General features: G+C 43.0%; 3 protein-coding genes across 3 annotated transcripts in view; all 3 read left to right on the plus strand.

Moving 5' to 3' along the window:
- Positions 1-22: 22 nt before the first annotated feature.
- Positions 23-8,285, plus strand: nploc4 (NPL4 homolog, ubiquitin recognition factor). Its single transcript, XM_079183102.1, has 17 exons — positions 23-169; positions 1,408-1,488; positions 3,325-3,434; positions 3,614-3,862; positions 3,944-3,992; positions 4,090-4,184; positions 4,264-4,387; positions 4,719-4,898; positions 5,049-5,135; positions 5,485-5,556; positions 5,646-5,772; positions 6,221-6,381; positions 6,602-6,673; positions 6,756-6,848; positions 7,240-7,356; positions 7,533-7,635; positions 8,105-8,285. Exons 1-17 carry the CDS (start codon positions 155-157, stop codon positions 8,263-8,265), a joined length of 1,896 nt encoding a protein of 631 aa, XP_079039228.1. The 5' UTR covers positions 23-154; the 3' UTR covers positions 8,266-8,285.
- Positions 8,286-11,414: 3,129 nt separating this feature from the next.
- On the plus strand, positions 11,415-13,183 carry LOC306713305 (uncharacterized protein; the record flags this gene model as incomplete). Its single annotated transcript, XM_079182958.1, has 3 exons — positions 11,415-11,533; positions 12,248-12,377; positions 12,928-13,183. The coding sequence occupies exons 1-3, from the start codon at positions 11,449-11,451 to the stop codon at positions 13,181-13,183; spliced, it is 471 nt and encodes a 156-aa protein (XP_079039084.1). The 5' UTR covers positions 11,415-11,448.
- A 7,439-nt stretch (positions 13,184-20,622) lies between these two features.
- Positions 20,623-27,405, plus strand: part of rnf213b (ring finger protein 213b) — a 34,347-nt gene continuing 27,564 nt past the window's right edge. The window contains exons 1-14 of the mRNA XM_079182423.1: positions 20,623-20,665; positions 21,105-21,300; positions 21,383-22,032; positions 22,531-22,680; positions 23,655-23,821; positions 23,911-24,191; positions 24,271-24,518; positions 24,809-25,015; positions 25,121-25,334; positions 25,428-25,483; positions 25,563-25,728; positions 25,803-25,952; positions 26,713-26,811; positions 26,948-27,076. Of these exons, the coding sequence (XP_079038549.1) occupies positions 21,211-21,300; positions 21,383-22,032; positions 22,531-22,680; positions 23,655-23,821; positions 23,911-24,191; positions 24,271-24,518; positions 24,809-25,015; positions 25,121-25,334; positions 25,428-25,483; positions 25,563-25,728; positions 25,803-25,952; positions 26,713-26,811; positions 26,948-27,076 (2,607 nt within the window). The 5' untranslated portion in view covers positions 20,623-20,665; positions 21,105-21,210. The remainder of the gene's footprint in view (positions 20,666-21,104; positions 21,301-21,382; positions 22,033-22,530; positions 22,681-23,654; positions 23,822-23,910; positions 24,192-24,270; positions 24,519-24,808; positions 25,016-25,120; positions 25,335-25,427; positions 25,484-25,562; positions 25,729-25,802; positions 25,953-26,712; positions 26,812-26,947; positions 27,077-27,405) is intronic.

Below are 27,405 nucleotides of genomic sequence, written 5' to 3' on the forward strand. Positions count from 1 at the left end.
GTGGGACCGGTGTGAGAAACGGTCGGTCGGTTGGTAATGTCTGCAACACCCAGTGTTTGAGTTGTGGGATGGAGTTTCGTTGACTGACAGCAACGCTACGTGAAATTTATATTTAGTGTCTCTGTCTACTAACGCAGCGATATCTATCGGCAACATGGCGGATATTATTGTAAGTATGACGGAGTGTTGTACTAACGGCCGTGATGAGGGGTCGACTCGGCTAACGTTAGCTTAGCCTGTTAGCCCGAAGTCCGGAGTGATGAGGCAGCAGAATTAGCTTGGTAGCTAACGTTAGCAGTGACTATTAGTGGGGCCTTGTTTAGCTAACCCGGCTAATATTAGCTCTTTGGCTTAGCTTACGACATCCGAATAATAAAGCTACATAACCGGCACATTCAAGAATACAAATCACTCGGTTCTTGTTAAGCATGCACAGGTTATTAGCTAAATATTAGCCAGAGTATAATATATATATTTATATATATATATATTTAGTGGAGGACAATATGTTGTTGATTCATTAAAAGTGATACTTTGTGACAGCTTTAGCTAACGTTGTCTGGTTTAACGTCGACATCTTAATGTCACAATACAGAAGCTGTTTGTTTAACAGGAGATGCTCCGAGGTTAATGTCAACATTACTTTTTTTTATGCATTGTCATCGTTGTCATAATATTCTGACACCAACACCACAGTAAAGTCATATTTAAACTATAATATCTCCACGTTATTTTAGTTTTTAACTAGCTAACAATTGAGCTTTGTAGGATCCCAGTTGTCTGAATTGGTAACTTAGACCTCTGAGTAACTTAGACCGCTGAGTAACTTGGGCCTCTGAGTACTTAGACCTCTGAGTAACTTGGGCCTCTGAGTACTTAGACCTCTGAGTAACTTAGACCTCTGAGTAACTTAGTCCTCTGAGTAACTTAGACCTCTGAGTAACTTAGACCTCTGAGTAACTTAGACCTCTGAGTAACTTAGACCTCTGAGTAACTTAGACCTCTGAGGTACTTAGACCTCTGACTACTTAGACCTCTTCATTCTGCACTAATATCCCAAATCCATTGTCATTGTTGTTGTTCTTTATCTTCATATATATTCTTCAATATATTTTTATATTGTACATAGTAGTTAAATGTTTATGATTAGTTTCTCTGGCCTACTTTGTCTTAATGTCGTTGTTTTATGTATATAAATATTTGTTATTTGTATATTCTATGTATGTACGTTGAGAGCAATGTGAAAACCGGAGTCAGATTCCATGTATGCGTACACACACACAAACACACACACACACACACACACACACACACACACACACACACACACACACACACACACACACACGGCCAATAAAGCTGATTCTGATTCTGACTAACGCTCATGTCTTTGTGTTGTTTTCTTAGATCGTCAGGGTACAATCCCCAGATGGGATGAAGAAAATTGCTTCTACCAAGAGGGAGACAGCTGCTGCTTTTTTAAAGAAGGTACTGTATGCAATAATAAAAGTCATTTAACCTTTATAACACTCTGGACTCCTTAAAAACGCTAAATTATTGCGTCAATTTATGCATAAATCTCTGTTTGCTAAACATGTACACCTCATCTTTAGGCACTATTTCTACAGTAATGCAAGCGTCAACACGTGCATTGTTGTCACAAAGAATATTAGTGTTTCTCTGGCTGTTGTGGCCGACCATTGTTCATTTGTGTGAGAAGCTGTGCAGAAAGTACCAGAGCAGGTCAGTCCTGCACGGCTCCTGTGTGGTCGGCTTACCTCCACTATTAACGCGTGGCTTTCCGGGGAGCGTAGTGGTTCACTCACTTGTTATCACGGCTGCGTAGCAGGTTGTGGTTTACAAACCAGGCACTACAGGGAATGATCAACACAGAACGGATGATTTGGTCCTGAATCGTTGTATTTTTGTAAGAGCAATCCTTTCTAACTTTGGCTCCATCGCACCTATATTCATACATAAGCACAAAAAATAATTACAAATGCATTTGAATCAATCAATTTAAAAACCTTAAATAAAACTGCATTCCTGTCACAGCGGAGCATTGCTGCAGCACCTCATTAAAAATGTATGCATCCGTGTTAAGCTAGGATGGTGTAGCCTGCAGATCAATGTAGGGGGGAGTCTTCATTCCCTGCAGCCAGCGATGGTGGGAATAGAAAACCAGACAGTCAGTCTGAGCTTTTATTTCTGCAGCTGAGACAGAACGGATGAAACTCATGATGTCCTGTCTCATCAGTCTACAGTCTAAAGTTTCACCCAGAATACAGTCAAAATATCTTACAGTGGTTTTCTTTTTGTGTGGCTTCAGAGAACCTTTAGTGCTTCTGACTGTTTTACCAGCACTGACTTTAAAAGATGAAGAGGATCCAGTGGTAGATGTCTGTGGTTGTCTGTTGGTTTAGATGTCACATGCAGCGGTCTTAGGCATAGTGTTCTGTATTAAGTGTCATCATGACCAAGATAATCATTGTGCTCTTATGTTAACGTTACAAAAGTTCACTAATGTGCGTTGAAAGTTAACCTCAAGTGACGACGTCAGAAGTTCTTCCTACAAACCGAGTTTCTTCTGTTCTAAGGCCACATCCACCCCGCTATGTTTCTGTCTTAAAAGGAATCACTTTTACCTTGTGACCCTAAAACTGAGACATTTTAAAAAAAGCTGCTGACGTTGTTTTAGTTTGAAAACTCCCGGGTGATGGTCTAGTCTGGACGGGCAGATACGTGGACCTTTTTGAAAAACGATGACACAGACGTTCATTACTTGATCTGGTCCTAGCAGTCACAACGTGTCCTTTCCTGATTCGTCACACCGCCGGAAGAAAGCTAAAAATAGCGCGTCCAGCGGCGCCGGCCGGCCGGCCTACGAAGCGGACGTTTGAAGTCACGGTTTGCGGCTTTGAGGAGGACGATGGACACAAAACAAAGGACTTTACTTATCTTTTCAATGCTTATTTTATTCTGCACAACTATTGTGAAGTTCACAAAGAAACTGTAAACGAACTGAAGCAAAGAATGCTCTCCAGCTCGACAGGGACTTCAGCCCACCCATTTTAAATCTGAAACATGTTAGTGTGGATGTAGCCTACGAGTGGTTGTCATCGGTTGAACATGCAGCTGTTTCATTGGCACATGGAGATAAAGCTTCTGAGACTTTAAGCAGCTGAACAGCTGAGACTGATTTAAATCATTGTGTATTTTGATTCTCATGGGGATGAAAGTTAGCTGTATTTTCATTTTTTCGGCCATATGACCGAATGTTTTCATCCGGTCTAATCAGCACACGGCATCATTTCTCTCTCTCAGGTGGGCAAAGAGTTCGGGTTCAATTCCAACGGGTTTTCTGTCTACCTGAACCGCAACAAGACCGACGAGATCCTCTCCCAGAACAAAACTATGAGCCTGCTCAAGATCAAGTAAGTGAGAGCGAACCGTGTCGTTGAGTGCTAATAAAGTTTATTTTATAACTGAGTCACTGTAAAGACACACCTGTAGTAACCTTTTAAAAGTATAATCAGTGACGATGTATCTGCTTAAAGGAACAACAGCCGCCGTGCACGTTGTCACCCGTTACTTGTTTTCTGATCTTCTCTAGGCACGGCGACATGCTGTATCTGGTCCCTTCAGCATCCTCTTCCTCCTCTGCGGAGGTCATGGACACTGCCACCCCGCACTCCTCTTCATCCCAACCGTCCGTCTCATCCTCTTCTTCATTCTCTTCTTCTTCCTCTTCGTCCTCCATGATCCCCCGGTCCTTCTCAGCGCCCCAGGTCCAGGAGGACGAGATCGATCAGTATCTGACCAAGCAAGACGGAAAGATCTACAGAAACAAAGATCCACAGCTGTAAGAAAGAGAGCAGCTGGAGGAAAACACCCGAAACAAACACAAATATCAGATACTAATGATTGTCTTTGTCTTTTACAGATGTCACCATGGTTCCCTTGGAAAATGTGTGCACTGTGTACCGTTAGAGGTGAGAGAATGTATTCTTGTTTCTTCAACTGAGGCTGTGATGCTTTTCAGGTTTATTCAGATTGAAACTGGCTTCTTCTCCTTTTTATTATTATCAGCCTTTTGACGAAGACTACCTGAATCACCTCGACCCTCCAGTGAAGCACATGTCATTCCACGCATACCTTCGGAAGCTGACCGGTGGAGCTGATAAGTGAGAAGTCTTCCTTTTTATTTTCAGTGGAGATCCACATATTTACATTCCGTTCTAAGTGTTTCTTTGTCTCCTGCAGAGGGAAGTTTGCCGCTCTGGAGAACATCAGCTGTAAGATCAAGTCGGGCTGTGAGGGACACCCTCCCTGGCCGGAGGGGATCTGCACCAAGTGCCAGCCCAGTGCCCTCACACTGAACAGACAGGTATCATCATCATCATAATAATAATAATAAACCTTATTTATTTATATGGCACCAAAGTGCTTTACATCTCTCAGCGTCGTACAAATAAATCAATGTTTAAATTATAAGTTTATGAAGGAAGGACCAAAATACTACACATCAAGAATGAAAAATCACACGGGACCAACATCAGGACCAACTCTATCAATGAATAATCTAAAGCAGGATTATTTAAATGAATTTAATGAAGGAGCGATGTGTTCGGTGTCGCGCTCAGAGAGACGCTGAGTCTGTGATTGAAGAAACAAACCTCTGCTCATGAGCCTGAAGCTTTCCTCTGTTCTTCTCCCAGAAATACAGACACGTGGACAACATCATGTTTGAGAACCACACCATCGCCGACCGCTTCCTGGACTTCTGGAGGAAGACGGGCAGTCAGAGGATGGGCTACCTGTACGGCCGCTACACCGAGCACAAAGACATCCCGCTGGGCATCAGAGCCGAGGTGGCCGCCATCTACGAGCCGCCACAGGTGAGCCGTTCACTGTGAATGAATCACTGACTCTACTCTTTAGGAGAATAAAGCAGCGAGCAGTACGGCGAGCGTTAACGCCTCTGAGCGTGCTCAGCGCTCTTCTGGTTTTACTGTGACGGGAGCGCTCTCGTCTCGTCTGTGTTTCAGAATGCGACTCAGAACAGCCTGGAGCTGGTGGAGGATCCTAAAGCTGCTGCTGTGGACGAAATCGCTGCCAAACTGGGCCTGTGCAAGGTGGGAGTTGCTGGTTCTTTCTGTGTTCTCCTTTGTGATTTATTCTTCATTAAGCAACTATTATTTTATTATTGATTAATCTGTTGATTATTTTCACAATTAATCATTTAAAAATGTCATAAATTGTGAAATAAATGTCCAGAATCATTTCCCAAAGCCAGAGAAGAGATATTCTTGTTTTGACCAACGGTCTGAAACAAATCTGTGTTCAGTTTATTTTCATAGAAGACAAATATTCACATCTGTGCAGCAGAAAAGCGACATCGTAAAACGCTCGCATTTCTTTGTAGATTAACAAACCGTTCAAGCTTCTACTCATTGTGTGCGTGTTGCTCTGCGTGGTCTCCAGGTGGGCTGGATCTTCACTGACCTGCTGTCTGAGGACACGAGGATAGGAACGGTCCGCTTCGTGAGGAACCATGTGAGGATGAACCCCCTAAAGACCACCTGTTCATCAGAGTAACAGCTGCCCCCCCCCCACGTTTACACACTGTCCCCTCTGCTGTTTAGGAGTCTCACTACCTGAGCGCGGAGGAGTGCATCACAGCCGGATACTTCCAGAATCTACACTCAAACTCTTGCAGACTCTCTCGAGACGGACATTTTGGCTCTAAATTTGTCACCGTGGTGGCGACAGGTACGTTTTAGTTCACTATGAGTTTAACTCTTCCTGTTCATACCGTAGTTATCGTCTAAACCACGACATGTGGTGTGAATGAATACGTGTTACATGAGCTGCAATGATCCAGTTCGGACATGAAGAAGTTAGAAGCGCAACACAAACCAGATGCTCTGTTGGGATGGAGGCCAAGAGTTTACGCTTTCCCTCCTTCACAAAGAGACCACCTGATGGTAGCGGTGACCTCATCACTGCCATTGGCTTTAATGAGCTTTAATGACGTCACAGCGACTCATCCGCTGCCAGCTGTTTTTACTTTCCCTTTGTGTACAGACGTCGTCTGTTTGCTAATGAGCCTCGTGTGTGACGACGAAGAGCAGCACACCGACACAATAATGGTTCAATCATGTTGTTTGCTGCTCGACCGCCTCTTTACTGCAGCTGCTGCCTCTCTCTCTGTGTGCAGGTGGTCCAGACAACCAGGTGCACTTTGAGGGATATCAGGTGTCCAATCAGTGCATGGCTTTGGTGAAAGACGAGTGCCTACTGCCCTGCAAAGACGCTCCGGAGCTGGGCTTCGCTAAAGAGTCCTGCTCGGAGCAGTACGTCCCGGACGTCTTCTACAAGGTGAGCCCTCCACGGAGCAACGACCTGCGTTAGGAGAGTATTAATGACGGCACGTAATGGAGTATGGTTCATGTGGTTGAGAATACACAGCGACATCCAGACGCTTACTTTGCTGTCGAGGTATTATGAGTCTGGTCCATCCAGATGTTTTCTTTCCAGAGGTTCAGATATGACGATGATGTTGTTGTTGTTGTTGTTTTTTCCTCCTTTCATCCAAAAGGACAAAGACAAGTTTGGAAATGATGTCACGTTTCTAGCTCGGCCTCTTCCTGTGGAGTACCTCATCATAGATGTGAGTAGGGTTTATTTGTTCTATTGTCAGCAGGTGTGTGTGTGTGTGTGTGTGTGTTGATTGTGTTTTTCTTCTTCTACAGATAACTACCACTTTTCCAAAGGACCCCCAGTACACCTTCTGCTCCACACAACGCTTCCCCATCGAGAACCGAGATATCCTGGGAGAGACGCAAGTAAGACTTCAAACCTCTGATTGAACCAGTCACGACATTTAAACAATGACCTCATAGAAGTGGCGTAAAAACATGAATTCACACGTTATCTTGTCAAATATAGTTTATTTGTGTTTAAAGATTTTTTTTTCCTGAACACAAAGAAGTTTGAAAACATTTTCATCCTGAAAGAAGCAAAATTCTTGTTTGTTCTTTTTCCACCAAAGCGTTCTCCTCCACTGAGCTAAAGGAGGACGAGTGTTCTAGATTCACTGACCTGTTTTATATCAGAGAACTAAACGTTAAGATCTCTTCGGCTCGTGTTAAACACATCATTTCGACACCTCAACTAAAACTCACTCGGATGAGCTCAGAGGAAGTTAAACGCTTGTTTTCTTGTGTTTGTCTGCAGGACTTCCACAGTTTAGCTACGTACCTGTCTCAGTCCACCTCCACGGCATTCCTGGACATCGTGTCGGACTTCCATCTGCTCCTCTTCCTCGTCACCAATGAAGTCATGCCTCTGAGAGTAGGTCCACGCTTCCATTTCAGTTTGTCCCGTTAGAATAACGTTCTCCTCCAGGCTGGAGACGGTTACTGGTGTGAGAAATGTTTTCATCATGACGATCAAAAGAGGCCGATTATGAGCAGCTTCTCTATAACATCCAGATGCTAGTGATGTGTGTGTGGTGTTTGGTTCTTTAGGACAGCATCGGGTTGCTACTAGACGCAGTGAGGACCTCTGACGAAGATCTGGCTCAGACCTGGAAGAAGTCTGAGCAGTGGGCCACCATCGAGCAGCTGTGCAGTAAGTCCCTCTGAACCAGACCAGACCTGATCCCAGTTCAGTCTGTGCACGACATCCACAGGGTTAATAATCTCAAATGTACAGTTTTCTTGCCTAAATCCAGTTTAATGTCTTAGTTTTGGAGTTTTGAAGAGGTTAAAAAGGTCTAGAATGGTCTTAAGTATGACTGCTCTATTGCTGCGTTAGCTGCTAATAATGAAGAGGATCTTTCTCTATCGTAGAACAAAGGTTTTGCTGCTGATTCGTGAAAATATTAAATTCCATTTCTGCTCATGGATCCTCTTGAATCCAGAGAAACTACCAAACGTGTGGCCCAGCGGCTCAGACGAAACCATCAGTTTAAAGTCGCCGCAGAACATTTTATATGAAAACATTCAGCTCATTTACAGTTTAAATCAGTCGTTTTGAGTGGTGTAACCCGTCCCTCCTGTCCCCTCCTGTCCCCTCCTGTCCCCTCCCGTCCCTCCAGGCACCGTGGGCGGGCAGCCCTCCAGCTCTCAGGGTTACGGGGCCATGGGGGGCCCCTCGGTCCCGGCCTCGTCCTCCGCCATGTGGTCCTGCCTCCACTGCACCTTCATGAACCAGCCCGGCACGGAGCTCTGTGAGATGTGCAGCCTGCCCCACAGTTAAAAAAAAAAAAGGAAGAACCCTGATCTTTATGCCCCGCCCCCCTCCTCGTAACTCGCCAGTGACATCATCGCTGCACCAGGACCAGCTGCGAGATTCGGACCCCCCCCCCCCCCCCCCCTCCCCCCACACTTTTTTGTTTTCTTTGGCCTCCCGTTGGAGCGTCTGTCCAGAGGATGCACTCGTTTACATCGAATTCATCAAGTAAATCAGATAAAACCAGACTGTGTTTCTTTTGTACCCCCCCCCCCCCCCCTGAATGATCAGCCCCCCTCACATGAATCCTGGAGTGTTTGGATCTCTCACATCAGAGCCCCTCTCACTCTCGCTGTGTATAAATACATTTGAGGAATGATGCTGTTATTTAATTGAGCTTCTCTTTTGCTTTTTATCAGACTGTAGCTTTACATTTAGAATCTCCAGCGTCGGTCAGGTCTTTATAGGTCCTGGTCTCCTAAGAGTACAATCCTCATCAAGCTCAGACCTGGAAGCTCTTTGAAGAGCTGCAGAGTAATTCCACCGACGGAGACTTTATATTTTCAGTATTAAATTACTGTTCGGCCCTCGCTCGTCCTCCACCGATGAGTGATGACTCCTCAACATCTCCTGCTGGTTTGTTGGAGTTGTAGCGTTTTGGATTTTGTGGTTTGAACTCGAGCGGGTACAATATGTAGCTTATGTTCTCAGCTGTATGTTCTGTCTCTGATAAAAACGACATCGTCACTGACTCACTGTTTTTAGCCGCGAGGTGCTTCTAGAAACAGCCGGTGCTCTTCGTCCTCTGCTGATGTGGCCCCTCGGGGTCTCTCCATCGCTCGGCCCTCAAAGACTCTGCTGCTCCACGGGCTCAAAGATGGCCGACTCGTCTCGTCCGGTGTCTTGTGCTGAACATCGGTGAGCAGGATGACGAGTGGGCGGCGTCCGTCGTCGGCGCCTAAAACAATGTGAAGAGCACTGAACGCTCCTCGATGGGCATTAAAAATAGCAAACTTCACTCAAAGACTCATTTCACCCAAAGTTGCAATTTAAACAAAAAACATTTAACGAACCCGTTAACGTATCTCAGTCGGCAGCAGATGTATCGGGACGGGTGGATCGAGAACCTTCATCTCTGGTTTGCACGACGTCGACGCTCGTCGCGTTCCTGACATTTCCCCGTTCAGCAGAAACACACTGATGCTGTGTAGGAAGGTAAAGGTGTCATGAAGTCTAACAGCATTGCAGAGATAACACGAGGAGCCAGTGTGGGTTTGAAGCCGACACATTTGACCCTAAATCACTAATGACACTGATGCTGAAATACAAAGCTAACAAGCTGCACATTCCCTTTACTTAAATACTCGCGGCCCCTCGTCCTCGATACGTTTGCAGACCTTTCGTCAACACTTTAACGTTCACCTTTCTGTTCCCCACACGCACAACTTTGTGACTCTGTTACACACTCTGTCATTGAAACGGCCTCTTGAGGAGTCGTTGGTTGCAGATCTATTCATGAGCTTGACAGTGATTCCATTGATGAAGTGAGAATATAGTTTTTAGTTGTAGGTTCATTTAAAACTGCTTGTTTTTTGTGATGTGATTCTTTCCTCCGTGTTGAGTTCTCGAGAGCGTTTTATCGGATTCTATCGGCGACCTTTTCCTTTTCTATTTGCTGAGCAAGCGTTCTCCTGGAGCGACAGCCGGACGCTCGCTGAGGAGCCCGAACGCTGCTCGCCTGGATTTGAGACAAAATAATAAAAAAACAAAAACAAAGAGTTCTTATTGCAGATAATCTTGTTTGATTTGTTCGGCCAAATAGACCAGAAAGTACGTACTTGGAGTTCTCATTTGTTGCACATTTAGGAGAATAATAAACAAGTGAGAACAGAAGGATTATGAAACACTTTATTTTTTAGTGGGAACCATAAGACCAAAGTATCACTTTTATTTTAGGACAGTTTGGACAACACGGGACATTTTAAAGGGGGCGTCCGATGCTCATTTTTAGATCCATAGTTACATGTTTTAATGTTCTTAGAACACATTGTTCTCATGCCGTCTGTGTGTTACACCTTTATTCACAGTCGTTTTAGCGCCTGTCTCTTTAAGAGCCCCTCCAGAAAAAGCCCAGTCTGCTCTGATTGGCTCGTGAAAAAAAACATGGCGCACCTTTGCGATGGTAGTTCTCAACTTACTTTTTCACCATCTTCCCCAAACCGTATTTATAATCTTAGTTAAAATCATTCAAAGTGATCTTTAAGGTTTATTTTTGTTCATAATTCATTCAAAACATTATTTTTATTTGAAGAATTTATTTTATTGCTTTGATATTAATAATTTGTTTATTTTGTCTTTGACATGTAGCGCGTGAAACATTTTATAACATTTTTTATAAATATACGAATAATGAGATTTTCTCTTGGTTAGGACCGAAGATTTGATCTAAAATAATTTAAAAGTATTTTCTTACGTTTAATCTCGACTTTAAATGAACTTTTTTTACTCCAACTTCTTGTTATTTATGAGCCGACAAATATACCTCCAGATAAATATGCAAGTAGCTAATCTTGACTGATGGGTTTGATTCTTGTGCATGTGTCAGTTTCACCACAGTGAAAACACACTTTGTGTAAAGCTCAGTCTAGTAAAGTGGAGGTTCTAGTCTCCGGGTTGGATGCAGGTTTCCCCGTCAGGGTTTCTGCCATGATGGGTCTTTTAACGAGCGATCCGAGCCGGTCCAGTCCGGTCCAGTCCGGTCCTCTGGTGGCCTCCTCAGGACTGCAGATGGACAACAGATGAAGAACAGGAATGTGTGAGTTCAGTCGTCACCGTAAACCCTTTGATCGCCTCTCCGGATCGCAGCGTTCATATTCCTGTTTTTGTTCCTGTTCTCCTTAAATGTTGGTTATAAAGTTTTGACACATTTTCACAAAAGCTTTCGTTACTCCGGTGCTGAACGATAATTAAAGACTCTAATAGGAAACAGACTTGAGGTTTGAAGTGAAGATATTTGATGCTGTCTGATGGAGGTGGAGACTGAAGACCCTCCTCCAGATGGAATACCCTCAAAGAAAACCTCCTCACTGGACTGTTGGACTCCGAGCTGCCACTGCAGGTACATGTCCTACGTTTAATCACTGCAGACAAGTTTAAACTCTTCAGTTGTTTCTTTTTAAAAGTGAAAGACACTCAGACGTGTGTTGAAGGATGAAGACGGCTGGACTTCTGTTGTTCTTGTCGGTGACTCTGAGTTCTGCTCAGAAACACAGACCAGAGGTTTACAAGAATGAAGGTTAGTGAAGTAATAAATGAGTTTAATCTTTCAACCATTAAAGTTAGTCACGTCTTAATCTCAGGTTTAAGATCTGTCTCGCCTTAAAGCCGGAGGAAAGTGCTTTAAATGTTTTAAATGGTTATGCTTGTTTTAACGGCAGGTCCTAAATAGTGTAAAGATAAAATAAATGCACTTCAGGTGTTATTTTTACTGTACGTTGAGGACTCTGTTGATGCTTTTAAACGCAACCGTAAGACATATTTCTAGTTTTAGAGTTTTTCTTTATTCTTTAATCTGTCTTTTTAAATCATATTTTATGGTATTTACACTTTTGTATGTAAATGTTTGTGATTATTGGCTACAAACCATGTGTTGCATTTCATGCAGGAATCAGGATAAAGAAATAATGTTTATTATTATTAATATTATATAATCTATACGTCTAAAATGTTTGAACTACTTTCAGCCGAGTCTGTCTTTTGTCCTGCAAATCACCAAAACTGACGACTCAGATTTAGATTTTACATTCAGTAAAAGGTCAACTTGTTGTAACTCATACTATTATTATTTTGACTTCTTCTTTCCTTTTGTTTGTTTTTCTTCTACGTTTCTTCTGTTTTTCTTGTAAATGTTTTCTTCATATATTCAATGATTCTGCCCAGCAGCAGGAGTAACCGTCCGTCTCTGAATACTCGATTACATTTCATTCTGCTCTGTTTGACTCACCTGAAGCAGAGAAAGTGAACACCAGAGGATGCTCCAACCTCACGCTGGTTTTAGACAACTGGAAGTACGCCATCATGACGCAGGTCAAAGATCTGCTCCTTCATGACCACAGCACCGTGCTGCCCGACTACGGGAGGTGAGGACGCTTCCTCGTGTTAGAAGTTCATGAGACCGAGAACCACTGGGCACAGACATGCATACTTTATCGTTATTTAGCCTCTTGTTGTGTCTCTTTGTACTTTTGTATTTTTGCAGTTGTCTGTCTTTGATTTATTTTGTGTCTCTGGTCACTTTGTATCTCTTTGTAGTTGTTTTGTGTCTCTTTGTAGTTACTGTGTCTCATTGTTTGTATCTTTGTAGTTGTTTTGTGTCTCTTTGTAGTTACTGTGTCTCATTGTTTGTATCTTTGTACTTGTTTTGTGTCTCTTTATAGCTGTTTTATGTCTCTTTGTAGTCACATTGTCTCCTTGATTTTTTCGGTGAGTCTTTTTGAATCTCTTCCTTGTCTCCTTGTCTCTTTGAGTTGGGATTTCGTAGCTGAAGGCCAGGGGGCCCCTGACACTTACGGCCCCTGGCCCTGTGCCCAATAGGTCAATTCAGTAATCCATCTCTGCCCGTTGTAGATTCTTCTCCCATGGTCATTGTAAGATGCTTTCAGTAATGGAAGTTATTTTTCCCTCCTACAGGATCCAGCCGCTGTCCAACGCCCTGGGAGACCTCTACAAGGAGTTCAACGCCCTGAAGGAGCGTCTCTCTGAGCTGACGGACAAGTTTGACGGAGTGGAGGGCTTCGTGGACGGCGTGCGATCCGGAAGGAACCCCGCACCGCCCCGAAGGGAACCCCGACCCCCGGGAGAGGCGCGGCCTGCGGGTCGACCTCAAGGAAGAAGAACCAGGGTCGTAGTTCGGAGGATCAAGAAACCTGCAGGTCCTCAGGACTGAAGCTGGACCGGAGATGATGACGCTTTGAGACGCAGCAGCGTCACGATCCTGTTTGATGTGGTTTAATGTTATGTTTATGCAGGAAGTTTCTCTTAATAAAGTCTCCAAATGAGTTCATACATCTTTTCTTTCTTTTTTTTCACCACCTGCTAGATTTGACTTGATTATCATGAAGAGTAAAGCAGAAACTGGATGCTTGGCCTCTAACATGCTGCAGGGGAGGTTGTTTCTCATCTCTTATTACACCTAAATGATCAAATACAACTATTACTGTATTTGTGGTGGAAACATAGTTGACTCCTCTGTTGAATTAATGTATTCATCTTTTCTCACCTCCCTGTATAAAGGTTATACATGTTTGTCTTGTAATAATAAAGTCTATTCTACCACCAGATGGCTCTGCAGCGTCAATGTGAACTCTGGGTTTAGTCCATAAACTTGTGTAAATATGAATATTAACATTCTGTTGTACACTTTAAGGTGAATCAGGCAATATGATCTCTTGCGTATTTGACCTGTTGATATCTGATTAAATTCAATAAATTCATTTGCTTCTGGAAAACAACTTTGTGCAAACTGGTTTCCATGTCAATCAGACTTTCGGCAGCATCATTCACACAATAAGCCTCTCAGTATTATGATTTATATTATATTATTATATCACCTTATTGATGATACAGTCTGGTAAAGTTTGTTGCACGTCATCTGAAACCAGAACGTTTTCCATAACAGCGGAGAAATGATCATTATGGGTCAACGATGATCAGTTTTTATTTTTCTGCCTTTTTTTGCTTATTACAATAATGCTCCATACTGTAATACAAATGTTATTCAGTAAAAATATCATTAGCAAAAGTATTTAAAGTACATTTACTCAAATGGACTTTTATATATAATTATTAATGATGCATTGATCTGTAAATAGTATTTATAGGGGGGGGGAGAAAAGATGATGACGTGATCTTCACAATAACACATCTTTGATGTGACGTGTCGAGTCTTGGCCAATCAGCGTTAAGATGTCTACAGCGTCTTCATTTCCCTCCGTTAAAGTTTAAGTTCCGTTATTAGGTTTATAAGAAAAATCACAAATGCCTCTTCTATTTCATCATTCAAGATCACCAAGTGGGATCCCTTGCTTTCACAGTCATCTGCGGCATCGTCCCAGGTGCCTGTCGTAGAGGAAAGCTGGTAACAGGCGGACATGTATGCGTGCCGTCCTGGGGGACAACTTTTGGGTTTTTGGTCTGCTCAGAAACAAGCACAGGATCAGGACATATCAGGGCAAGATGGGGCCGGAACGGGCAGGTCAAGGATGGACAAGATGGGACAGAAAACAAGACACAAAAGCACAACACAGGAGAGTAGAGGATGTCAAGAGATTGTAGAAAAATATGAAAGCATAAAAGTATTACTATTATAACCTGTAACCTTTTTTGATTTCAAAGTATAACCATTAAACATATACATTGTTTTATTTCATGATAGAAGTGATTAAACATATAAACTGCATAGACGCCTTATATAAAGCTGACGGCTCTCACGGCCGACCAATACATCGGAGAGTAAAAGTCCCTCTCGAAACTTTGACCTGCTCGCTCGCGAGTCTTTTTTCTTTTTGACAGTAAGTGGGCGGACCCAGTCTCCATTGTATCTCTACATCTAATTGGTCACAATCCTCGTCTTTGGATAAACCGGATATCGCTCTGACGCAGACGTCAGGGGGAGATTTTCAGATTGCACTACAGGTCAGGGGAAAATAATGTACATTTTACTGCACGGGTACTTTTACTTTCTGCACTTAAAGTACATTTTGCTGATAATAACATACTTGACTAAGGTTTTGAATGCAGGTATTTTACTCGTAGTGGATTATTGTTTCATCAGTATGGTAGTACGTTTACCGCAGTGAGGATCTGAATACTTTTTCATCCACTAACTACTTGTCAGTGGTTTAAGTTGGGCAAACAGTGAATATACAAACAGTGGTCCTTAATCTTGGCTCCAGATCTTTGAGCAGGTCCAAATTGTTGCTCATATTATCCAAAACACTTTCCGTACTCAACCTCCTCAGCAGAACGGCACGATAACTTCGTCAGAAACGAGCTCAAGTGACGGTCGTGACAGAAAGTTCACTTTCGACAAGTCCACTCCTCTTAAGCCCAGTGAGCTTTTATCCGTTGAAAAGACATTGAAAAGACGTTGAAAAGACGTTGAAAAGACGTCTACGCCCACCGTTGAATAAACGTTCAGAATTGGTTCAAAAGTGAGTTTTTTAACCGACTATTTATAGACGTTGATTAAACGTTCACGCTTAGACCAGATTTCAACGGGATTTGCAATACTACAATTTTTCGTCATTGTGCTTATAATAGTATATCCTCATTTTAGAGGCGTACTAAGAAATCACATCCACATATATCAGTTGAAAGCCAGTATTGGAAATCCCGTTGAAATCTGGTCTAAACGTGAACGTTTAATCAACGTCTATATATAGTCAGCGAAAAAACGTTCACTTTTGAACCACTTTTAACCAAGTTTTCAACATCACCTTATTTCAAATGTGGAAATGCTCTCAGATCAATATGTAGCAACTAAATACTTAAGTCATAGTAACACATCATCAGTTTCCACTTACAGGACAAAAGACCAAGTGACACAGGCAACAGTTCATTTGTATTTATTAAGTACAATACACATTACACAATATAATTATGTGTAACTTCAGAGCCGACCTGTTGCGAAATCTTTCATCACACACTGAGCAGCTCTAAGGTTTCTCTCCTGTGTGCGTTCTCATGTGTGTCTTTAAAGTTGAATGCTGGGTAAAAGAGTTCTTACAGACTGAGCAGCTGAAAGGTTTCTCTCCTGTGTGCGTTCTCATGTGTGACTTTAAAGCTGAATGCTGGGTAAAAGAGTTCTTACAGACTGAGCAGCTGAAAGGTTTCTCTCCTGTGTGCGTTCTCATGTGTCTCTTTAAAGTTAAACGATGGGTAAAAGAGTTCTTACAGACAGAGCAGCTGAAAGGTTTCTCTCCTGTGTGCGTTCTCATGTGTGACTTTAAATCTGAATGCTGGGTAAAAGAGTTCTTACAGACTGAGCAGCTGAAAGGTTTCTCTCCTGTGTGCGTTCTCATGTGTCTCTTTAAAGTTAAACGATGGGTAAAAGAGTTCTTACAGACTGAGCAGCTGAAAGGTTTCTCTCCTGTGTGCGTTCTCATGTGTCTCTTTAAAGTTAAACGATGGGTAAAAGAGTTCTTACAGACAGAGCAGCTGAAAGGTTTCTCTCCTGTGTGCGTTCTCATGTGTGACTTTAAATCTGAATGCTGGGTAAAAGAGTTCTTACAGACAGAGCAGCTGTAAGGTTTCTCTCCTGTGTGCGTTCTCATGTGTGTCTTCAGATTTCCCTTTGTTCTAAATGTTTTCTCACACTCAGAGCATGTAAATAGTTTCTCACCAGCACCACATCTTGAATCACTGACAGGGACTTCATCAGGTTTCACAGAGTTTAAACCTGACCGAGGTTCTCTGGTCTCCTTCCAATCATTACTGTCATCACTGTCAGAAGAGTCTCCAGTCTTCTCATCGGTATCTGGTTCTGGTCCTCCACAGTCCTCTCCATCAGTTTCTGTTTCCATCTGTTCAGTTTGTCGTTGATGAAGCTGTGAGGACTGAGCTTCCGCTTCATCTTCTTCACTCGTCACAGGAGTGAATGAGAACTTGACATCGGCCTCCCCCAGCCCTTGAAGCTGCTCTCCCTCCTGACTGGTCCAGAGTTCCTCCTGTTCCTCTTTAATGTGTGGGGGCTCTGGGTTCTCCTGTTCCTCTTTAATGTGTGGGGGCTCTGGGTTCTCCTGTTCCTCTTTAATGTGTGGGGGCTCTGGGTCCTCCTGGTCCAGACTGGAGCTCCCCTCCTGCTGCTCAGGGGGAACCTCTTCTTTAACCACCAACAGCTGCTGGACGTCTGCAGGAAAACAGTAAACACACACACAGACGTGACAAAGACATTTTAGTATTGAGCAAATAGTCTCCTGTACGTACACTTTTTCTTCCTGCCATCATTCCCTCTTACACTCCCTGTGCACAGTTACCAAACACACATGCCGACACAAATTGAAAAGACAACGCACCAGCAGCAATGAGGTCATCAATAGTTTACGTGGCAAAAAGTGTGGCACTACCAACATCGTTAAGTATTCAAAGAACCTGCATCCTGCATGAAGTGCGGCTGAGATCTGATCATGTGGGCAGTTATAGTTGACTAATGAACGTAAACCTGCCACCGTAGGAACAGTGGATAGAACCTGCAGAAGCAGCCACAACGTAACCGTGGACGTGACCACGAACATATAAATCATTTTAGAATTCAACAAGCTGAAAATCCACGTGGTGTTATCAAAGAGAACAACGTGTACATCTTTTCTGTCATATAGAAGCTGAGAGAATAAACAGTGAACCAACCTGCTCTGTGTAACCGGACTTCAGGGATGAGAAAAGCGCGCAGCTGTCTCTGTGTTCGCTCGTTCTCCTCTTTTGCACGAGAAAGTTCCTCCTCGTACTCCGCTATGGTTCTTTCCAACAGACCAACGATCTCCTCAGCAGCCGCAGTTAGTCGCTGGTTGACCAAACATCTCAGCATTTGGACCTTGGACATGTTCCTGCGTGGACAGAACCAGATATAGTCATCTGTAGGCATGCAAAAAAAAAGATTCAGGTGGAAATATAAACCTTCTTCAGTGAGATTAAACTTGTATCAAACTACTCATTGCCAGAAGCATTCGCAGCGCAACAAAATGCAGCGTTACATTTACACACACACACACACACACACACACACACACACACACACACACACAAATAGCAAGCTAATAGCTAATACAGGATTCCAACTTCACACACATTTCTCACAGAAATGTTAATAAAGAAACTTCAACGGTGAATACTGACTGAACTCTTATTTTGTCAAAGATATAGCTTAAAACATTCTCATCTGAACCCGTGGCTTTAGAGGGATAGCAGTATTAATAACATGAGCTAATACGTTAGCATGCTAGCAGCGATTAGCATTCAAACAGCAGTAGCTACATGTAATTAGCTCTCCCTGACACAGGCTCATTCCTTAACTATTCTATAACCATTCCCTCAAATCATATATATATATATATAACTAACTTCAGCTCTCATAGAACCGGACTGTCTTTTAGATTGGCATTAGTCAGCAGATTTATTTAAATGAGCTCCGCCATTTTAAAAATAAAACCGCGAAAGAAACTCATTACCGACTACAATGTCTACATTTTACAGTTACTACGGCTTCTCAAGTGAATACAGATGTTATATCTAACATGTTTCTGTTTAAAGACAGTTTACCTGTAAATATATGACATTTATCAGGTCAGGTGAGAAGCGCTCTCTGTTTGGATCTTACCTCATCGCGTAGTGACGGCTTTCTTCTGCTCTACTCACGTTAGCGGCTGATGCTCAGTATACTGCCTAGAGCGCCCTCTGCTGGCGATGGTGGGCATAGCAGAAATAAAATAACCACACGTTCCAGTAAAAGACCAAATGACAGCATGGTAGTGACAAAGAAATAGTATGTTTCTGAGACCTTAGCTTTTAATTTCAAACACACACACACACACACACACACACACACACACACACACACACACTCAAATCCGTCGAACAGGACGCTCTCGTCCCGTAGTAATTAGACTTGATAGTCTGCACGTATAGAAATATAGGTCATAAAATGAACCCAGGTCTGCTACACACTAGCATACTGGCTGTATTTTGCAGTTGTTTGAAGAGTGAATGATGGAACCACTTTGAATTCACACTGGTGAGCAATTTGATTCCGGCACAGGTCACTCTGTTCTGATCATATAAGAGGTTTTAATTGCATCTATCTTGTGCAGCTGTGCAGCATGTTTCTGCTACTCTATTGTTTCCTTTCACACCTAGTATTTGTTTTTATTGGCTAGGAAGCGCTTATTACCTAGCATTCATTTAAAAATAAGGAAACAATAAGAGAGCTTAGTTAAAAAAAGGATGGACCCAAGACCATTCTGCCAAATGAAACGAGAAGCTGTTCATTGCGGTATCTTTTTTTATTCCTTTTGCACTTTCCGTGATATGTGAGTTTCCCTGTTTGTTTAACTTTATTGAACATTTTTATTATGTTGCTTGCAATTTGAAGAAAGCTGAGTAGATGAAAGAAGACGAGAGTGGATGATAAGGTATGAAATAAGTGTTTGTTGTGCTCAGGAAGCCCATTTCCTACTGGACACTAACATCTGGCTTGTGTCTTTAGTGGGAAAGGTTACGATCACTCATCAGACAAATGACTGCAGTAGTCTCGGTATTTATCGGATCCAGCTCCGATCGGCATTGATGGAAACACCCCCCCCCCCCCCCCCCTGCGGCACGTTGCAATGTGTATTATGACCGATTCTTCGTCATCTCAGCCACATAATCCGTCCGTTGTTGTCCAAGCTGCACTCAAACATCGTTCCAAATCAGTCGGCACCGAGTTTGAAGAACGACTGAATACGTAACAGATATGAAAAACAAGTAAAAACTGTAATATGTACATTTTACTGTTCGTGAAGTCGTCCAATTTCCTGTTTCCTCCTCAGTTGCTTCACGTGAAGTGACGTCTGTTTCTGATGACGGAGGATCAGCTGATCACAGCTGGATAGTAAGAGAAAAATAATAGCAAATCCTACAAAAGTCAAGAAATATAACCATGGCATAGAAAAAATGACAAGAAAAAATATTTGTACAATATATCTGTTAGTGGGTTGTATGTAGGCCTATAAAGTAGTATTAAATATGTAAATAATAATTGTTTAAATTCCACTGCTGGCATACCTTGATGAAACACAAGGTCACATTTAGCTTTTGTTATATACATATAATATATATATATATATATATATATATATATATATATATATATATATATATATATATATATATATATATATATATATATATATATATATATATTACCTCATTTTAGATTAAAAAAAAACAACATATAATTGACTGAAATACTAAATCATTTAAAACCTGGACAAGTCATAGGTTTCGAGACTGCTGGTATCGAAACGGAAAACTTCCGATGAGCCCCTGAACGCAGCATAAGTTTCTTGTTTGTTGAGAAATGAAACTGAAAAGACTCGTTATGCTTTAGGGACCGTCGTCAAATTAGATACTTAATCGAGGCAGAAAAACGTGAATTAACTGGTGATATTTTAACCACAAACATATCAAAGAGGATTTAAATGTTGACTCAGATTTTATGAACCAACACTTCAGCTTTGACACAGTTTACGTGGAGAAATAACCGCCAACTTCAGAGAAGTGTGTGAACTTGTCGACGCTCCCTTGAGGTTACATACGGGACGTTACGGCGATTACAACAAACGTTTCCTCAATGTTTGTGACAGACGGACCGAGTCTACCTGAAACTGAGAAGGTAAGAAACAAGAACACTTATGTTTTATATTTAGTGCAGATTATTAAAAGCTGAGCAACGTCGTAAACACAACTCTGATTTTATTATTGTTATTTATGAATGATAAAAATCATCTGTTTGTTTGACTTAAAGAAACGTCAAACTTACTGGAATTAGCTCAGATAAAAGTATATTTTATTGATTTGGAAACAAATCATAGTATATGTAATAAAATAATAATATTTATTGATACTAACAATAATGGGTTGATGTATTACAGACTAACTCAGTGTCATAATTAGTTTATGATAGTGGCATCATGCACAGTATGAAAAACTGTGCATGATGCCACTCATGCACAATTAAAGTCATTGATGCTTGTACAAAGTACAAAGTACAAAGATGACGACTTGTGCTGGTAAACATGTCTCTCATTGCCCCTCTCTTACTGACTGAACAGCCTGACTCGGACGTGGAGGACGTAGCTGCTGTGGTTTATACTTCCAGAGACTGATAACAGATAACAGGGGACCAGGGACTCCCCTGAGGAGGAGAGTCCCCTACAGATGGAGGAGGGTGCAGGAGACCCCCACGGCACCGCTGGATCCAACAAGATGGAGGATGTGGCGACCAAAAAACGCAGGAAAAGAAATAAGGTAAAAATGCATGAGAACAGGTTTCAGAGCATGAAATAATTTAAAACCAGATCCTCAGTTTAAGATCACGTTTGTGTTCCAGGAACGAGGACCAGGCAGCTCCAGCAGGAAGAACAAAGACAAAGAGAGGAGGAAGAAGAGAAGTCAAGGAAGAAGGAAGAGCGTCTCCAGCGTTAAAGAGGATGCTGAGGGGAAAAGTGAAGGAGAGATGGAGGCGGTGGAGGCCACAGGCAGCCAGACGGAGGAGGGTGTCCCCGCAGGAGCTGAAGACAGCGTGCAAACTGTGGGAGAACAAGACGCCAAGATGGTGCCGGCTCAGACTCAGACGAGGAAACACAAAGGTGCAGACAAATTCACACAAACTCCAGCTGTTTTTCAGAGCAGCAAGGAAACACAGACAGACGTCTCTGGTGCAAAACGAGGCGACGGAGAGACGAAGAAGAACGAGGCCGAGACGCAGCTGAAGCGAGACGAAGGCACACCTGAGGCCAAAGTGAAGGACGCCGCTCAGACGCCGGTAAAGCAGAATGAACGTCCAGACGACGGCGGAGCTTCTTCGGATTCAGCCAAGGACCAAAACCCAGAGAAAGAGTCCAAGTCCAAAGAGGAGAGTCCAACAGCTGGAGTCTCGGGCGAAGCTGAAAAAGATGCCAAAGCGAAGTCCTACGCCAAAGCTGCGTCTGAGGGAGGAGGTCAGGAAACCTCCAGAGCTGCAGATAAAAACACTAAACGGTAAGACCGGTGTCACAGGTTGTTTAATTAGCGTGCATCAATCAAAACTCTTCAAACAGTCTGTGGAACTGTATAGCAGAATATTTACAATAAAATGAAACAATGATCATTCTAAACAAAGCCGACCCAGACGTCGTGCTTTTATTCTCGTTACCAAACAGACAAAAGGCTTCAGATTGATTTGAAAACATGAGAACCGGTTTGTGGGGAGACCAGGAGCGCTGGTCTCTGATCAGATAAGGACCACAATCATGGATCATGTTGTTAACCAGCGTCTCTCTTTGACGCTGTTGGAATGGTCCATATAATGTCGGGTGGTGGAGCATGAATGAGAAAAAGAGAATGCATTTTGTGTGAAATAAAAAAAAAGATTCCACACAGACTTCTGTTCCACTGACTGTGGAGAGTTTTTATAACGTGGCTTCAGTTTCACAGCTACATTAAACACTGATTGATCCTCTGATCCTCCGATAAACGTGTTTTCTTCTCTCTCATCAGCGACCGAAGCCCAGTGAGAGCTCCTGCTCCCGCCTTCACCTTCCACATCTACGCTGTGCTGGACAAAAAGTTTCGCTTCACCCAAGACCAGGACACGCTTCTGCTGTGTTATGACGGAGGGTCTTTACCCTTAAAGATGACGCATTTCGTGTGAGTATTGACTGTTTGACTCTCAGCTTTCATTTCAGGGTGTTTACGTTCACATCAGATGAACAGTGTAGAGCCTGTGGCCATTTTCATCCTCACAGTGACTTAAAAGTAGTGGCGGTATAGCTACAGTGTGTTTTAACTTCTAGGGGAACATTCCTGTTTCAACATGACAGTTACAAAATAGGAGATGGACACAGATCGCGACATTCAGCAGCAGTTTATAACTTGTCTGCAAATGGCCAAAAGGGTTAGTCAACTGGTGTTTTTTAAAGAAAAAAGTCAAAATTCTGTGATTCCAGCTTCTTAAATGTGAGTTTCTGGTTTCTTTCCTACTCTGTGAGAGTAAACTGAATATTTATAGACATTTTATAGACCAAACAACTAACGATTATTTCTTGAATAATCGTTAGTTGTTTGGTCTTGGCTCTCTTGCAGCCAAGTGACAACCTCCGGTTCTGAAGAGTTAAAGTCAAAGCTTCATGTGTTAAAGCTGCATTCTCTCTAGTGTCCACCAGGGGGCGACTCCTCTGGTCCTATAGAAGTCTATGAGAAAATGACTCTACTTCTCTCTTGATTTATTACCTCAGTAAACATTGTAAACATGAGTTTATGGTCTCAATCTCTAGTTTCAAGTCTTCTTCAATACAGCATGATGTTCATTTAGTACATGATGGTCCATTTAGAGTCAAACAGACCATAAAGCAGGGGATGCTTTAGGGCGGGGCTACACAGTGATTGACAGGTCTCTACCAGAGACGTATACGGCGTCTCTACGTCACTCCTCCTCAGTCCAGATATGGTCACTTACGTTCTTGTGATGTCTTGATGTCAGGTCTTGTGTCTGACTTGGATTAAAGCCCTGCAGACTCCCTGGTTGTCTTGATTGTATATTCAGGATCAATGTCCCGACCGTGTGTGACTACACCTCTTACACTGTCAACGATATTAACAAATGTTCATTATTTTGACTTTAGTGGACTAAAACATGGATATCTGGTAGAAGCAAGTCTTTTCGTTGAAGAAAAGGACTTCAGGAGAGGCGAATGGTGGACTTATTGGTACGGAGTAAAGCAGCGACACAAAGATATTTCAGGAATTACCAAGAGACACTTTCAAATTCCATTCGACCGAAACATTAAAGGTAAGACAAGCAAGTAATTTACCGTCAGCACGTCAACACACACCTGTAGGTCTGAGTCTTTAACATGAACCGGCCCGTGTTTCTTCTAGAGGTGCACCTTTACGAAGGATTCATCACTTGTCACGAGACAAGTCTTTGGCAAAGTGGCCGTAGCATGTTCGGCTTCCAGAAATCAAAAGGTGACGAGGTATCAGCCGCCTGGCAGGCCTCAGCGAGGACTCTGCTGGACAGAATCTTCCAGAAGTGGTGCCCGTCAGACAAACAGAGCACCGAGAGCTTGTGTGAGAGCTTGACGCATTTTAATTGGAGTCTCGGTTCTGCACCCGCGAGGATGATATTCCCAGACGGTTCACATCCTCCCATAGTCATAGTAGGTGCAACAAGAAGCATTCGTTTTATAATGAATCCAAAATTCGACCCGTAACCACATGTTTTTATTTTATTCACAGACATCAGAGCTGATTGCTGAGACTTTGGTTCAGATGTTAAAAGGAGAGCCGAAGGAGAAACTCCCCGACGGCTGGAGGAGCAGCGGTCCTCTCGCTCAGGGCCTGTCTGTGTTCATGGTCACCACAAGCTGTAGCATCAACCTTGGGCTGAAAGGCTGGTCTGAGCTGTGTCTCCTGGTGTCCTCAGAGACCGCAACGGACAAGACAAACCTGGACCAGATGCTCAGTTCTTTCCCACAACTACAAAAGTGAGTCTAGCAAAAGCTTCAAGGAGATCCACTGACTGACATCCTAAAGGCACTCATGAGTAGGGACGGTATCGTTAGGGTCCATACTGCTTATCGGTTCGGTACCTTATCGATACACTTACTGAACTGATAACTCCAGACTGCATCGATGTTCCGGGTTTTTACTGCTGTATAATCGGTTCCCGTTCAGAACAGAGTTTCGGGGGTTATCCCTACTCATGATCTTCATCTGAGGCGTTAATGTATAACCTTGTGTAACACCGTCTCACTCTCCTCTGTCGTCCCGTCAGCACCGTGTTGGGTCTGATGAACCGCTGTGCGCAGCAGAAGGTGTCGGAGCTCGTCCTGCTCGTTCCTCTGCTCTTCAAGCTCAGGAGCCGAGGAGCCGACGCAGCGAGACTCGGTCCATCTGTGGAGGAGGAGAACTGGTCAGGACTTCAAAAGGTCAATTTCTGCAGTTTCAGGGAGAATATACAGTCCAGCCCTGACAAGAGAAGGTGAGTTTGTCTCAAAGCAACCTTTCCAATAAAGACATTGTATTGTCTTTTTGTTGAGGGAACCGTTAGCATCACACCGTATTCATTCAGTAACACTTTTCACAGGAGAGTGCTGAGTTTGATCCGGACACGCTTACCTTCGGCTAAAGAGACGCCTCTGCTCCTGATGAGCTGGTCCTCTCTGGTCGCTTTTGAGGATCTTCCTGAGTTTTCAGACCTGACGGGAATACCTGCAGAACAGCTGATCCAGAGTCTGCTTTACAGACTGAGAAAATGTGGCGAGTCGAGGGACAACAACAGAGCAGAGGAGAATGCAAAGGTGGGACAGAAAATACATATATGACAATATTTAACATTCAAAGTACGCTTAGTTTTATCTTTGATCCTTTATGGTGTTTTTTTCTACGTGCAGCACGCTCAGAAAACCCTGACCCACATACTGCAGCAGCTCGACAGAGAGAAGGACGGGTGAGGACGTCTGAAACATCCCCTCTGATGCACCGTGCTGTTGGTTTGCTCCCTGTAACTGTTTGCTTCGTGTCTGCAGAATGATGGAAGGTGGAAACATCAAGCCAGCCTTGATGAGCAGCATCGGAGTGTTGAACTACACGTGTCTAGTCGTGCGACTCGTCCAGTGTTACGAGGCCGCGGTTCTCTCCTACCAGCTGGTGGTGAAACTGGCAGAGATGTTGGCTGCCAAGCTGAGGAAAGAGGTAAAAGTCTGTTAATCATGTGCTGCTTCAGCCTCATTGTGGGACTTTAACTTATTCCTTTTTGTGTCTTTTAGTCCTCAGACGGTGACTTTGAGACCTTGAAGCAGAAACTCCTGGACGATCTAAAGCCAGCGCAGCAGCGAATGAGAGCGTGGAGCGATGAGCTGCTGCAGAAACCCCTCGTGACGCCGTCAAAATCTCTCAGCTATCCAAAGGAAATCGAGGTACGCAGTCTGAATATTCACCAGCAGTTTATGTTTTTATTCCGTTGACTTTGGTTTCTGGTTTACAAGCTCTTACAGGAAGCTTTCGTCTCTATTTAAGGCACACGGTCTTCAGTTATTGTACCCCAAATAACCCAGCTATGTGTGAACCCCTTTCACTCTGATTTTATGTACCCAAACCACAGACTGTATATAAGACGTGGATGTAGTCATTGTGACGTCACCCTTTGGTTTGTGGACTGATGTTTTGAAGCCTCGAATTCGGCGATTTTGGCATCGCCGTGTTGTTGTTTTGCAACCAATGAACAGGATTTTTACCTTATTTGTAAAACGGAGGAGTGACGTAGAGACGCCGTATACGTCTCTGGTAGAGACCTGTCAATCACTGTGTAGCCCCGCCCCAAAAGCATCCCCTGCTTTATGGTCTGTTTGACTCTAAATGGACCATCATTTACTAAATGAACATCATGCTGTATTGAAGAAGACTTGAAACTAGAGATTGAGACCATAAACTCATGTTTACAATGTTTACTGAGGTAATAAATCAAGAGAGAAGTAGAATAGTATAGAAACTTCTTTTACCATCAGAAATGAGCTCTAAGCTGCAGAATGTCGGGAACCTCTGGTCTGCAGTGTTTGAGCTGCAAATATTTTTACTTCTGAAAACGAACAGATGAATTGACCTCATTTCTTTATGAAAACCAAAAGGAACATGGCGACCATGTTTATTTATGATGATGTAATAACTGTGTTGAATCAGATGTGGGATGCGCTGCTGAAGGCCGACTGCTCTCTTGAGGAAGTTTCCTCCGGCTGGACGTCGAGCCTGAAAAGAGAACTGAAGAAGAGGATCTCCCAGGTCAGCGACCGTTTATTGATCAGTGTGAAATAGACGTTAGTGTTGTTTTAGTGACATCTGAGGTAGATTACAGGAGTCTAGTGCCAGCAGGTAAATGCTGCCCTTCTCCAGCACGTCTGAACTGGTTTCTCTGCAGGCCAGCGAGGAGGACAGAGTGCTGATCTGCTGCTTTCAGTCGTCCTCAGCAGCTATAAGGAAAAGTGACGATGTTGTACGGACGTGTTTCGACGAGTTGTGTCAGTCTGCTATCAAGAACATCTGCCAGGTACATATAAATATAACCATATATAAATGTCTAGTAATAATACAGCCTCCTTTAAGGGGAGACAAGTGAATAATGTAAAAAAGTTAACGGACAGATATCAACATGAAACTTCTGAGATTAAGACGATTGTTTTTTATTTTACAAGTTTTCTGAAATTTTTGTTTAAATATGCTAATGAGGCATTGTGTAATGGTAACTTTTGGTGAATTTAAGAGAAATCTACAGACGCAAATAAACAAAGTAGTATAATAAACAGCTAAATGTGTTTTTTGGATGTTTTCTTTCCACTAGTCTGAAAGACGACGTGTTACGGAAGAAAAATGGACCAA

The sequence above is a fragment of the Pholis gunnellus genome (assembly GCF_910591455.1).
Source record: "Pholis gunnellus genome assembly, chromosome: 21".
Classification (NCBI taxonomy): domain Eukaryota; kingdom Metazoa; phylum Chordata; class Actinopteri; order Perciformes; family Pholidae; genus Pholis; species Pholis gunnellus.